Source organism: Salmo trutta, chromosome 15, assembly GCF_901001165.1.
Source record: "Salmo trutta chromosome 15, fSalTru1.1, whole genome shotgun sequence".
Lineage (NCBI taxonomy): Eukaryota > Metazoa > Chordata > Actinopteri > Salmoniformes > Salmonidae > Salmo > Salmo trutta.
The window spans coordinates 30,001,911-30,016,183 of record NC_042971.1 but is presented as its reverse complement, the minus strand read 5'-3'; the positions used below and the strand labels follow the sequence as shown (position 1 = coordinate 30,016,183).

The 14,273-nt window shown below is 42.4% G+C and overlaps 1 protein-coding gene across 3 annotated transcripts in view; it reads left to right on the top strand.

Moving 5' to 3' along the window:
• The first annotated feature begins 273 nt into the window (after window positions 1-273).
• LOC115148776 (rab GTPase-binding effector protein 1) overlaps window positions 274-14,273 on the top strand; it is a 33,640-nt gene continuing 19,640 nt past the window's right edge. For 2 of the 3 annotated variants that reach the window (XM_029690997.1, XM_029690996.1), the window contains exons 1-8: window positions 274-435; window positions 2,210-2,338; window positions 4,674-4,877; window positions 5,260-5,423; window positions 5,717-5,836; window positions 6,200-6,335; window positions 6,505-6,683; window positions 10,441-10,548. In XM_029690997.1, the coding sequence (XP_029546857.1) occupies window positions 390-435; window positions 2,210-2,338; window positions 4,674-4,877; window positions 5,260-5,423; window positions 5,717-5,836; window positions 6,200-6,335; window positions 6,505-6,683; window positions 10,441-10,548 (1,086 nt within the window). In that variant the 5' untranslated portion in view covers window positions 274-389. The remainder of the gene's footprint in view (window positions 436-2,209; window positions 2,339-4,673; window positions 4,878-5,259; window positions 5,424-5,716; window positions 5,837-6,199; window positions 6,336-6,504; window positions 6,684-10,440; window positions 10,549-14,273) is intronic. The other variant, XM_029690998.1, reaches the window with a different exon arrangement.

The following is a 14,273-nucleotide window of genomic DNA, read 5'->3' as shown; positions in this document are numbered from 1 at the left end:
AGCCCAGTCCCAACTCTTTACTGTACTGGCACCCCGATGGTGGAACCAGCTTCCACCTGAAGCTAGGACAGCAGAATCCTTGCTCATCTTCCGAAAACATACCTCTTCAAACAGTATCTTAAATAATCGTCCTCATCACCTCAAATATTTTTTAAGAGAAATAGGGTTGGCAGGTTGGATTTAGTTTAACCCTGTCGCTGGCACACACTGCAGTGCAGTAGGTGGCAGTAATGCACCATAACGTTGTATGCCAACCGCCGAAGAAGAAAAAGAGCTGTTTCTCCAATTATGTTGCCTTCCATGTAGTAGGCAGGCTGTTTTCTTGGACACTTCTATCTAGTTTTCTCCCACACCAAGCTGGTTATAGCGTTTCCACATCCCTGGAAACCATGGCCGAACAGGCCACGGAATCCGCCCGGCAGCCCCAGCACGACGGTAAAGCTTGTTATTTTTTTGGGAAGTATATGATGTGGTGACGTTTCGAGCTAATCCAGATACTATAAGCGGCCTGTGAATCTAAGGTTTAGCTAGCACCATCACCGGACGTGTCATTAACCTTATCTATACTTGGCCATTATTTCACGTTTCTCAATGGATGTATATTATACATAGCGAGCTTCACAGGCACCAAACTAGATGTGCATACTTTGTTAGAAAATACATGCATCGTTACATTTGCGCGATTAAGAATGGCGTATGATTGCTCACCCATCTGGCTGGATCTATTTTAGCCACAGACGACGCTTAACTAGTTAGTCGAACTGTGTTGATGCTATCTACGTTAGCTAGCTAGCTGTCATTGTTTTGCAGCGCTAGACAGTGTATGCGAGTTATTCGACGGAGCGGAAATTGGATAGTGGTGGTTATATTTGTACATGTAGCAAACATTTTCGAAAACAGTTTTTATTGACGCATGAATATTCAGTCATTTAGTTCTCCATCCCCTGCCCTGGTTTGTAGCGTCTAGCCCTAAAGTTATACAGGTAACGTTAGGACGGGCCAAGACGTTGAACTCCAGACTAGTTAACTAGTTTACTAGCAAGCTAGTAACGTTAGCCACACTCCACAGATAAATTGTAAGCCAACATGTCTTTATACATTGAGCCTATGATGGAATTGAAATGATTATTTTTCTCCAACTAGTTACACCAAATCTGTTAATGGAGGAAATGTCATGACAATGCTGGTGTTTGCCGGTGTTTACATGGATTTGCGCATGTGTCCGGTGATTTCAACCGCAGTACCGACGCTCTAAAAAGTCGGATAAATAATACTTTACTGTGGATATTTTGTCTAAAATTCCAACCCACTGAAGGACCAACCGCACAGACAATCGGTAGATTTAAGTTCAAATGCAATTTTATTCAACATTCAGGCATCTACTTTATAAATGCATTTGATTGTAAGCAAACTTTCCACGTCATACTGATTTATTAGGAAACCTACGTTTATGCTCTCCATAACGACTGAGATTGGTCTGTTGTCTTTTTTGAGTAGTGAGTTATGCATTATTAAGAATGGGGAAAAACTGTACAGTATGTAGCCTAAAGCTAGTGGACAGATGGGCCTATACCTCAAGTAGGCCTAAAGCCCCAAATCATCAAAGATTGGAACTTGCAACTAGTGTACTTTCTGCGCTGGAAATTGACTCTAAGAAGTAGGCTATATAACCATTATGTTGGACACCAGGAATGATATTTGGGGAAGTTACTTTTCAGGCACCTCATGCTGTTTTATATGTATAAACTTGAATCTCTGAACAACTTGGAAAACCTCGAGTTTGTTCGTTGGTAGGCTCATGTCATAGATCTTTGTTTAGTTTGAGTGTCTTTCGGGTCAAACCTTTTGCTGACACTGTCAGTATGCTAATATAGTCATTAATAGATCTTGCCCCTAGAATGCTGCTTTGTATTTTGTAATGCACAGGTGTCTTCCTTTGTGATTGGCTACAATTAGTGAGATTGGTTTGCTCTTTGTCCACCAGTTAGACCTCCATTTATTTTATGCTATAAACAACACCAACAGTGATTATTGTTGAAGTGAAGACCAAATTACCCTCCCACTCAGTCCTGCCTGGGTAATACTTTTTTTGAACAGATTCCCCCTTTAAATAAATAACATCCCCTCTTCCAGGCTGCTGGTTGTAAAGAGAAATACCTTTTTATTTCTGGAAGTTTCTTTAGTGTTCTTGTTTTGTCCTCTTCCTTAGTGGTGCTCCAGCAGCGAATGGCAGCCCTGGAGCAGGAGAGAGCAGAGTTCTCCAAGCTCAAACAACAACTGGAGTCTGAGTTCAACCAGAAACGGGCCAAGTTCAAAGAGCTCTACATGTCCAAAGAAGGTGACTGTTCAATGTAGGGGTGTGACCCGAATTAGGGATCATTAACGTTTTGAAAAAATCCTTAATCGAAACCCCCCTTGGCCTACAATTTCCGTGCCCCTGCAGAAGTCTAACATAATAAAAACATCCCCATAAAATCTGTCTTTTTAAGCTAGAGATATATTTTTATTTTTTGCATGGGTTGCTTCTCAATCCACTGCATCCGCTGATGTCTCCCTTCCGCATCTGCGGTAGAAGGAAGAAGAAAAAAAACTTTACCTGACCCAACTTTCCTCCTCCTGCTGGCTTTCAGCAGATTCTGCTCTGCTGAAGTTGCTGGTAGTAGGCTACACGAGGAGGTAGTAGGCTACACGAGGAGGTAGTAGGCTACACGAGGAGGTAGTAGGCTACACGAGGAGGTAGTAGGCTACACGAGGAGGTAGTAGGCTACACGAGGAGGTAGTAGGCTACACGAGGAGGTAGTAGGCTACACGAGGAGGTAGTAGGCTACACGAGGAGGTAGTAGGCTACACGAGGAGGTAGTAGGCTACACGAGGAGGTAGTAGGCTACACGAGGAGGTAGTAGGCTACACGAGGAGGTAGTAGGCTACACGAGGAGGTAGTAGGCTACACGAGGAGGTAGTAGGCTACACGAGGAGGTAGTAGGCTACACGAGGAGGTAGTAGGCTACACGAGGAGGTAGTAGGCTACACGAGGAGTCGGCAACCTTTCTCATGTGGAATGCCAATTTATCTTACTATTTCTACTGATATGCGTGCCATTATGGTTTTCATATGCATATTTTTGTGGAACAGTTTAATTTCATTTGAATAAAGTCTAGGTACTGTATATCAATCATTGTCATGTGGTTAATCAAAATTCTATCCAAATTTAAAATGATACAAACCTAAAAAGTTACTTCTATTGCCTTTGCCAACAATTTAAAAATAGCCTACATAAAGCCAACAAATAAAAACATTGCAGCATGCAGGTAGAAAATATCCTGATTTTAATAAAAATAATCCTATAAATCACATTGGCTACGCATGGCCTGTCTGCAACAAACTTGAAACATTATATCAACTTGGGTCTGGCCTGAAGCTTGTGCTAACAAACTTGCAACAATGTATAAAATATTCTGGGCCCTCAGAATTTCCAGCTCCAGTGAGCTCGGGACTGACACAGCTGTAGGCTATTTGCTCAAGGGACAAGTTTCCACTGGATCAGAGTATGACATTTTTTCCTTTCTCGCGGAGTGGTAATCGAAAGATTTTTCAAATACATTGAGGAAATATTGTCATTCTCAATGGATGTAAAAATAGACTTTGTTTGCTTGCTGTTTGAGGGGAAGAAAGCATTACTTTGAGAAGCTCCATAGCTCGTTAGTCGTGGTGCGTTAAGCCAATCAGAAATACTATCAGATCCCCTAATGAGAATGTGTATATGGCTACATTTGCGCACAGGCCAGGTAGCCTATAGGCCTACTTCTATGCGCAATCAGGTGCGTGTCCTTACTCAACATTGACAGGAGCGAGTGCTCCAAACAAAAGACAATAACTAAATTGACAGCTCGTAAATGGAATGAAATAACCCAAAACTTGTTTCTCACAAGTGTAGCATAGGTTGTGCAATCTGCAAACTACGTGTCAACTCTGACAATGAGAATGGTAAATGACGAATAATAATAATATATTGAATGCATTAACAGAAATTACCTTAACCAAACACATTGTCTATTAGAAATGATAGGAATTAATGGTAAATGTGCTACTGGTGATATACAGTATGTAATGGAAAATTGATTGACACTAACAATCAAATGCAAACAATTCACAAGTTATGAAACAATGAATGTGCACCACTTGGTTGGGGAGAGACGTGCATTGTGCATTTTAGCCACGCTCCCCTTCTTGGACTGCCATCCCCACGGCCTTTGCAATGGAGGTGAGCGCTTTTTGGTAGGTAGTCAGAACTGTGGTAAATTGAACCGGATTTTCCCCCTAGTGGTCATATGCAGGACCATATCTGAATTGTGAATTCACGTCACTTCATATTTATTTTTTTTTTTACGTTTGAACATTGAACTAGGGATGTTGGCTATCATGCCATTTTGCTAATTGTAAACTCCCAACTAATTGTAAGCTTCATGAATATGGGAGAGGGAAAGGGGGATACCTAGTCAGTTGTACAACTGAAATGTCTTCCGCATTTAACTCGACCCCTCTGAATCAGAGATGTGTGGAGGGTTGCCTTAATCTACATCCACATCTTTGGCGCCCTGGTCTCCTGGAAGATATCCGGCCTTATCATGGGGTAACTCTGGTATTTTCCTCAGTTCCTCTATTTTCTTCCCCAGAGGAGCTGAAGTGCCAGGCAGCGTCTCTGGAGGGGGCCCAGTCGGAGCTGAGCCGTGTCCAAGCCCAGCTGGAACAGGCCCAGGCAGACATGGAGAACATCAAGGCAGTGGCCACTGTGTCAGAGAGCACCAAGCAGGAGGCTGTTGACCAGGTCAAGGGACAGTGGCAGGAGGAGGTGGCCTCCCTACAGGCCATCATGAAAGGTAGCTAGGCTAACTCTACCTTGCCTCCTCTGGCTCTCATTTTGCCATTCAGTATCTAGTTGGTGACACTGTTGTAAGGCTTTCAGAAAAGCTGTAACCCATGTAACATTTACTCTAGTCTAGGCCTTCATAAAAGGCAGTCATTAATTCCATATCATTGCCATGCTTCTGTTACATCCTTGATGACGTATCATCTTAGCTTGACACGCAGAAATTAAAATAGAATAGGATTACAATTCTGTCCCTGTGGCTAAATAAAGTGTATTGAATTGAATAGTTAAGCAGTGATAAGCCTGATTGCAAATTAACTGCTACGCTTTACACTGAGGATCAGTTACAACACAGTACCAGTCAATGCTCTCACCTCCCCCCCTCCTCTCAGACACAGTGCGTGAGTACGAGGTGCAGTTCCACCAGCGCCTGGAGCAGGAGCGTGCTCAATGGAACCAGTACAGGGAGGCGGTGGAGAGGGAAATGGGTGAGCTGAGACACCGCCTCTCAGAGGGTGGCCGGGAGGAAGAGAACTTGGAGAACGACATGAAAAAGGTAGGCTGGTTCCACACCGGGGTGGTGGGGGTGTCATCAGAGTACATGTATCCTTTTATCAGGGTTGGGGTCAATTCCATTTCAATTCAGGAAGGAAACATAAATACCAATTACAAATCAATTTTCTTATACAGAAGCGTTGACGAGAATTAGAATTTTAAATTACTTCCTGAATTGACTGTATTTAAATGGAATTGACCACTTTTGTTTTAGATTAGGCTTATTTGTCTGTTTTGATTCAATGTCAATAGAGTTGGACTTACTTGATTTGAATGGCTTTCCCCGCCCCCAAGGCTCAGGAAGATGCAGAGAAGCTGCGGTCGGTGGTGATGCCCATGGAGCAGGAGATAGCAGCTCTGAAAGCCAAGCTGACAATGGCAGAGGACAGGGTAAAGGAGCTGGAAGCCTCAAAGGTTAGTCAACGGGGACTGGAAAGGAAAATGGATGCTGTGGAAGTTAGACTTTTACAATACAAAAACTCCATGATGCTAATTTTATTAACAAAACAATGTTATCCATCCAAAATGTAAATTAGACTTTTACAATACAAAAATGCCATGATGCTAATTTTATTAACAAAACAATGTTATCCATCCAAAATGTAAATTGAGGTATGGGTTATATCCTTTGCAAAGGAACATGTTTTTGTGTTGATTATTTATGACATAGGTAAAACTGTCTGAAGTGATACAGAGGGGGGGAAAACATTTCTAAAAATGGCTTACAGTTGAAATATGTCATCTGAGTTAGATGAATGACACATTTTCATTCTGTAGGTAAAGGAGCTCAATCATGTCCTGGAAGCAGAGAAATCCTGCCGCACAGACCTGGAGATGTACGTGGCGGTGCTCAACACTCAGAAGTCTGTCCTTCAGGAGGATGCAGAGAAACTACGTAAAGAGCTCCATGAAGGTGACTCGCTTGTAAAGCTTTATTCAAAAGCATGCTGTCAAACTTTAGGAAAAGAGATGTGAGAGACTTCAATACAAGAGTACAGCACAGTATTCTTTCTCTTTACCTCCACTTCTCTCTCGCTCTCTCTCGATCTCACCCCCCCTTTCTAAATGCCATATTTTCTTAGTTTGTCACCTGCTGGAGCTAGAGCGGCAGCAGCACAACCAGCTGAAGCACACGTGGCATCGGGCCAATGACCAGTTCCTGGAGTCCCAGAGGCTGCTGATGAGGGACATGCAGAGGATCGAGAACGTGCTCTCCTCCGAGCAGCTCCGCCAGGTGGAGGAGATCAAGAAGAGGGACCAGGTACGCACACTAACGATAAATTACCATTCTTTTTTACAGAAGTGCTAGAGCTGGGTGATATGGACTTAAAGTCATATTGTGATGAATGTAACTATTTTGCTCGATTTACAAATACAACGATAAAACAAAATGTTTTAATAGACAGTTACTTTACATTAGCGGCAGGGCTCTAGACAAAATGCTTTCAGTGCCAAGTAAGAACTAAGATGGTAGCCTATGTTGAAAACGTATGCTATTTCATCTAACATATCCAGGGAATGCATAATTTTACATTTTGATGGGCAACCTGGCAAAATAGAATCCAGAAATATCAGATTTATTTTTGGTTCTTCAGAGAATTTGCCGACATCTTGCTCCCAAGTGGCGCAGTGGTCTAAGGCACTGCATCTCAGTGCAAGAGGCATCACTAAAGTCCCTGATTCGAATCCAGGCTGTATCGCATCTGGCCGTGATTGGGAGTTCCATAGGGCGGCGCACAATTGGCCTAGCATCGTCCGGGGTAGGCCATCATTGTAAATAATAATTTGTTCTTAATGGACTTGCCTAGTTAAATAAAATGTAATTTTCATTTATTTATTTTTATTTCACCTTTATTTAACCAGGTAGGCAAGTTGAGAACAAGTTCTCATTTACAATTGCGACCTGGCCAAGATAAAGCAAAGCAGTTCGACACATACAGCAACAGAGTTGCACATGGAGTAAAACAAACATACAGTAGAAAAATAAGTGTACCGTATTTTCCGGACTATTAAGCGCACCTGAATATAAGCCGCACCCACTGAATAAAAAAATAAATATATATTTTAAACATAAATAAGCCGCACATGTCTATAAGCCGCAGGTGCCTACCGGTACATTGAAACAAATTAACTTTACACAGGCTTTAACGAAACACGGCTTGTAACAAAAAATAAAAAATTAGCAGTAAGCTTTAGTTGTCTTTTTGCACTGAGTCAATTCCTCACGCTGCTGTTTCCAACGTCTTATCATCGACTCATTAAGACCAAGCTCCCGTGCAGCAGCTCTATTTCCTTTTCCAACAGCCAGATCAATCGCCTTCAACTTGAAAGCTGCATCATATGCATTTCTCCGTGTCTTTGCCATGATTAGGGTGACAAAATGACTACCGTAATCAGAATGATGGGAAGTTTGAGAGCGCTCGATTTAATCTAAACAGTAAACAAAAAAGTTGTTTGACCTTAACCCGTTCGGCAATTTCATTGGTCTAATGAAAGCTTCATGCCGCCAAAAAACTGAGCACGTCACAGAATGTGTTTTTTTGGAAGAAAAAAAATTGAAAGCTGGAAAAATCCATATATTAGCCGCGTCATTGTTTAAGCCGCGAGGTTCAAAGCCTGGGAAAAAAGTTGCGGCTTATGGTCCGGAACTTACGGTATATACAATGTGAGCAAATGAGGTGAGATAAGGGAGGTAAAGGCAAAAAAAGGCCATGGTGGCGAAGTACATACAATATAGCAAGTAAAACACTGGAATGGTAGATTTGCAGTGGAAGAAAGTGCAAAGTAGAAATAGAAATAATGGGGTGCATAGGAGCAAAATAAATAAATACAGTAGGGGAAGAAGTAGTTGTTTGGGCTAAATTATAGATGGGCTATGTACACGTGCAGTAATCTGTGAGCTGCTCTGACAGCTGGTGCTTAAAGCTAGTGAGGGAGATAAGTGTTTCAAATAAGCTACAGTGACAAGAAAAAGTATGTGAACCCTTTGGCATTACCTGTATTTCTGCATAAATTGGTTATACAATTTGATCTGATCTTCATCTAAGTCACAATGTTTACACATTGTGCTTAAACTAATAACACAAACAATATGTTTTCATGTCTTTATTGAACATACTGTGTAAACATTCACAGTGTAGGGTGGAAAAAGTATGTGAACCCTTGGATTTAATAACTGGTTACCCACCTTTGGCAGCAATAAACTCAACCAAATGGTCAGGAGGAATTTTGGACCATTCCTCTTTACAAAACTGTTCCAGTTGAGCAATATTCTTAGGATGTCTGGTGTGAACCGCTCAAGGTCATGATACAGCATTTTAAATCGGGTTGAGGTCAGGACTCTGACTGGGCCACTCCAGAAAGCGTATTTTCTTCTGTTGAAGTCATTCTGTTGTTGATTTACTGCTGTGTTTTGGGTCGTTGTCCTGTTGCATCACCCAACTTCTGTTGTGCTTCGATTGGCAGACGGATAGCCTTACATTCTCCTGCAAAATGTCTTGATAAACTTGGGAATTCATTTTTCCGTCAATGATAGTAATCTGTCCAGGCCCTAAGGCAGGCAGCAAAGCAGCCCCAACCATGATGCTCCCTCCACCATACTTTACAGTTGATTTTGATGTTGGTTTGTTGTGCCTTTTTTTCTCCACACATAGTGTTGTGTGTTCCTTCCAAACAATTGAACTTTAGTTTAATCTGTCCACAGAATATTTTGCCAGTAGCGCTGTGGAACATCCAGGTGCTCTTTTGCTAACTTCAGACGTGCAGCAATGTTTTTTTGGACAGCAGTGGCTTCTTCCGTGGTGTCCTCCCATAAACACCATTCTTGTTTAGTGTTTTACGTATCATAGACTCGTCAACAGAGATGTTATCATGTTTCAGAGATTTCTGTAAGTCTTTAGCTGACACGCTAGGATTCTTCTTAACCTCATTGAGCATTCTGCACTGTGCTCTTGCAGTCATCTTTGCAGGACGGCCACTCCAAGGGAGAGTAGCAACAGTGCTGAACTTTCTCCATTTAGAGACAATATATCTTACCGTGGACTGATAAAGATCAAGGCTTTTAGAGATACTTTTGTAACCCTTTCCAGCTTTATACAAATCAACAATTCTTAATCTTAGGTCTTCTGAGATCTCTTTTGTTTGAGGCATGGTTCACATCAGGCAATGCTTCTTGTGAAGAGCAAATTACAATTTTGTGAGTGTGTTTTAGAGGGCAAGGCAGCTCCAACCAACATCTCCAATCTCGTCTCATTAGCTCACCCCTGACTCCAATTAGCTTTTGGAAAAGTCATTAGCCTAGGGGTTCACATACTTTTTCTAGACACTGTATATTATTCCCCACCTCTAAACACTTAGCTAGATTGCTAACTCTGAATCCAATATTGCTGCTATATTGATTGATTTATCAGCAAATGTAGACTCATGTCCTACAACTTTCCAGGGCTAGACCTAGGCTACTTGATGTAGGTTGTTTTTCCTAGCCACCATGCTTCTGCATTGCTTGCTCTTTGGGGTTTTACACTGGGTTTCTGTATAAGCACTTTGAAAACTACTGATGCAGGGGATTTATTTAAAAAAATTGATTGTAGTCCTATTCACTGCAAAAGGCGTGCTTGTCTCTGCTCCACTGGCCCATCAAATGCATACTACAGCCTACTCTGGTTGTAAATTGGTACCATGAAATCCATATTAAGAGGTAAGAAATAAATGATATACTCCCAGAACGCTGTGACTCTCCAGACGTACGCTAAATGCGTAAGAGGAAGGCAATGTTATTGTATAGGAGGGGTGTGTTTGAACGTGCAAGGGTGAATCAGACAGTACATGAGGAATAGAGTAAATACCGTGTCAGCTTGACAGTGTACTGACGTTTATCAACAGGATATTGTGTGTGCATGTGTGCTTATGGGAATGCAAGTCAGGTGAGGTAGAAATACCCTGGCAAAGTGTAACATTGTTTACAAGTCGTATTATTTACATGCTCAGACCATTTATTGACATTTTTTGCTTCCCCCCAGGAGGAGGATGATAATGAAAGGATCATCCAGGCTAAGGAGCAAAACGAGGAGGACGGGACAGAAACCGAACCTTTAGAAGACTCATTTCTTGGGCTCAGTATTGAAGAGGTAGGGATATGATTTCACCAACACCTTACCGAGAGCACATTATCCCAGACACACGATCCTCTGAGGTCAACCGCTCCATAAAACATTCTCTTGAGTTCATATTGTATATGTGACCCACCACCTGGATTCCGTCCTGTGCAGCAAAATTTGAAATGGTGTTTTTTACATTTGATAAAAGTAGACTGGGGCTAGAAAACTGTATACTGAACAGAAATGTAAACGCAACAATTTTAAAGATTTTACTGAGTTACAGTTCATATAAGGAAATCAATTTCATCTATGGATTTCACATGACTGGGAATATAGATATGCATCTCTTGGTCACAGGTGGATAGCTTTAAAAAAAATATGTATCTGGTGTGACCACCATTTGCCTCATGCGGCGCGACACATCTCCTTTGCATAGAGTTGATCAGGCTGTTGATTGTGGCCTGTGGAAGGTTGTCCCACTCCTCTTCAATGGCTGTGCGAAGTTTCTGGATATTGGCAGGAACTGGAACACGCTGTCGTACACGTCAATCCAGAGCATCCTACACATGCTCAATGTGTGACATGTCTGGTGAGTATGCAGGCCATGGAAGAACTGGGACATTTTCAGATTTCAGGAATTGTATACAGATTTTTGTGACACGGGGCCGTGCATTATCATGCTGAAACATGAGGTGTTGGCAGCGGATGAATGGCACAACAAGGGGCCTCAGGATCTCGTCACGGTATCTCTGTGCATTCAAATTGCCATCAATAAAATGTAATTGTGTTCGTTGTCTGTAGCTTATGCCTGCCCATACCATAACCCCACTACCACCATAGGGCACTCTGTTCACAACGTTGACATCCGCAAACCGCTTGCCCACACAACATACACACGGTCTGGGGTTGTGAGGCCGGTTGGACGTACTGCCAAATTCTCTAAAATGACGTTGGAGGCGGTTTATGGTAGAGAAATGAACATTCAATTCTCTGGCAACAGCTCTGGTGGACATTCCTGCAGTCAGCATGCCAATTGCACACTCCCTCAACTTGAGACATCTGTGGCATTGAAGTTGTGTGTCACAACTGCACATTTTAGTGGCCAGGTGGATGGATTATCTTGGCAAAGGATAAATGCTCACTAACAGGGATGTAAACAAATTTGTGCACACAATTTGAGAAAAATAAGCTTTTTGTGCGTATGGAACATTTCTGGGATCTTTTATTTCACCTCGTGAAACATGGGACCAACACTTTACATGTTGCATTTATATTTTTGTTCAGTATATATCATACACTGCAGTTGAGAAACAATGAGAAAGTAATTCTGCTTTGAAAGTTGAGAAACATCAAACCCCACTTTAGATAAAATAGCCAGTGAATGTTTTGGTACACCTACATGAAGTAGTCACCTGGAATCAGTTTAATTTTATCAAAAGTGGGGTGTGCCTTCGTAAAAGTTAATTTGTGGAATTTCTTTCCTCAATGCATTTGAGCCAATCAGTTGTGTTGTGACAAGGTAGGGGTGGTATACAAATAGCCCTATTTGGTAAATATTATGGCACTAACAGCTCAAATAAGCAAAGAGAAACGACAGTCCATTATTACTTTAAGACAAAAAGGTCAGTCAATGTGGAACATTTCAATAACTTTGAACGTTTCTGCAAGTGCAGTCGCAAAAACCATCAAGCGCTATGATAAAACTAGCTCTCATGAGGACTGCCACAGGAAAGGAAGATCCAGAGTTACCTCTGCTGCAGAGGATAAGTTCATTAGTTACCAGCATCAGAAATTGCAGCCCCAAAAAGAATGCTTCAGAGTTCTATTATTTTTTTCACCTTTATTTAACCAGGTAGGCTAGTTGAGAACAAGTTCTCATTTACAACTGTGACCTGGCCAAGAATAAAGCAAATCAGTTTGACACATGCAACAGCACAGAGTTACACATGGAATAAACAAACATACAGTAGAAAAAGTCTATATACAGTGTGTGCAAATGAGGTAAGATAAGGTAGGTAAGGCAATAAATAAGTAATTACAATATAGCAATTAAACACTGGAATGGTAGATGTGCAGAAGATGAATGTGCAAGTAGAGATACTGGGGTGCAAAGGAGCAAGATAAATAAATAAATACAGTATGGGGATGAGGTAGTTGAATGGGCTATTTACAGATGGGCTATGTACAAGTGCAGTGATCTGGGAGCTGCAGTAACAGACACATCTCAACATCAACTGTTCAGAGGAGACTGCGTGAATCAGGCCTTCAGGGTCGAATTGCTGCAAAAATACCACTACTAAAGGACACCAATAAGAGACTTGCTTGTGCCAAGAAACACGAGCAATGGACATTAGACTGGTGGACATCTGTCTTTTGGTCCGATGAGTCCAAATTTGAGATTTTTGGTTTCAACCGCTGTGTTTTTGTGAGACGCAGAGTAGGTGAACGGATGATCTCCGCATGTGTGGTTCCCACCGTGAAGCATGGATGAGGAGGTGTGATGGTGTGGGGGTGCTTTGCTGGTGATGCTGTCTGTGATTTTATTTAGAATTCAAGGCACACTTAACCAGCATGCTACCACAGAATTTTGCAGCGATATGACATCCCATCCAGTTTGCGTTTAGTGGGAATATCATTTGTTTTTCAACAGGACAATGTGTTATTTCATAGTTTTGATGTCTTCATTATTATTCTACAATGTAGAAAATAGTAAAAATAAACTCTTGAATGAGTAGGTGTGTCCAAGCTTTTGACTGGTACTGTATGTGATTGACGATGGTGTCAATATTGGAGTTGTTGGTCAGAACCTTGGGCAAGAGGGAGTTGATGTCATGGACATGGGCTCCTGGGTGTCAGTGGCTAGTGGTCCGTCCACAGACTGTAGGCAGGCCAAAATCTCTCACCATCAAGATGCCCACAATGATGGTGGTTGTGATGGAATCCAATGGGGAAGGAAGAGGGGGAGCAGGATGGGACTGCCTCGGGCAGGGCAGATGGAGGCTTTGAGCCAAGCTTGCCAGACTTTTCGCAACAGCAGATGGCGTCGGAAACCCCAGCAAGGTGGAAGATGGCCCGAAACCCTTCTGTCTTGAGTCTGTGACCTGCTGAACTGTGGTGGCCGTGGGGGCTTGTGGTATACTCCCAGGATCCATGCTGACTCCCGGGGCTGGTAGGTCCGACTCAAGTGGGCCAAAGCTGTTTGATAGCTGGATCGGGTAGATTGCCTTCCCGATCTCCTACGCCTTGCGAGTGTCCAGTCTCCCAGGGGCTGCAAAGTTGAGCTTAACATCTGTCCATCTGTCCGTTTGGGACAGATCACTTCCGCCCGACTCATCGACAGCTTTTGCAGTAGGAGGCATTTATAACTGCGATTGGGTTTGCCTGGGCTACAGTGAGGTCGGTGTACTTAGAAAGCAGATTATCCTTTTCTCGCAGCCGGAGGATCTCTTCCTCTAAGCTGCTTGGTGGTGCATTTAGGGCAGACAAATCCCTGTTAATTTTTCAGTTCGACCTTATCTTCATCTTGTGATTGTGTGGAAATCATCTCACACCTAAAGCATTTGTGCCCAGCTGTGGATAACAACACCGGTGGTCTAGCACTGCTGGCGTTAGCTTGCTCAGTTTTTATGAATGCTAGCAGCTAACTGCTACTTAACACTAGAACCGCCTGGCCTTTCAGCATATAAGTACCCGCTAGAGAACGTTGCTGGGCGTCTCCTTTAGCATATGCATCAGATGCATATCAACCTGCAAGG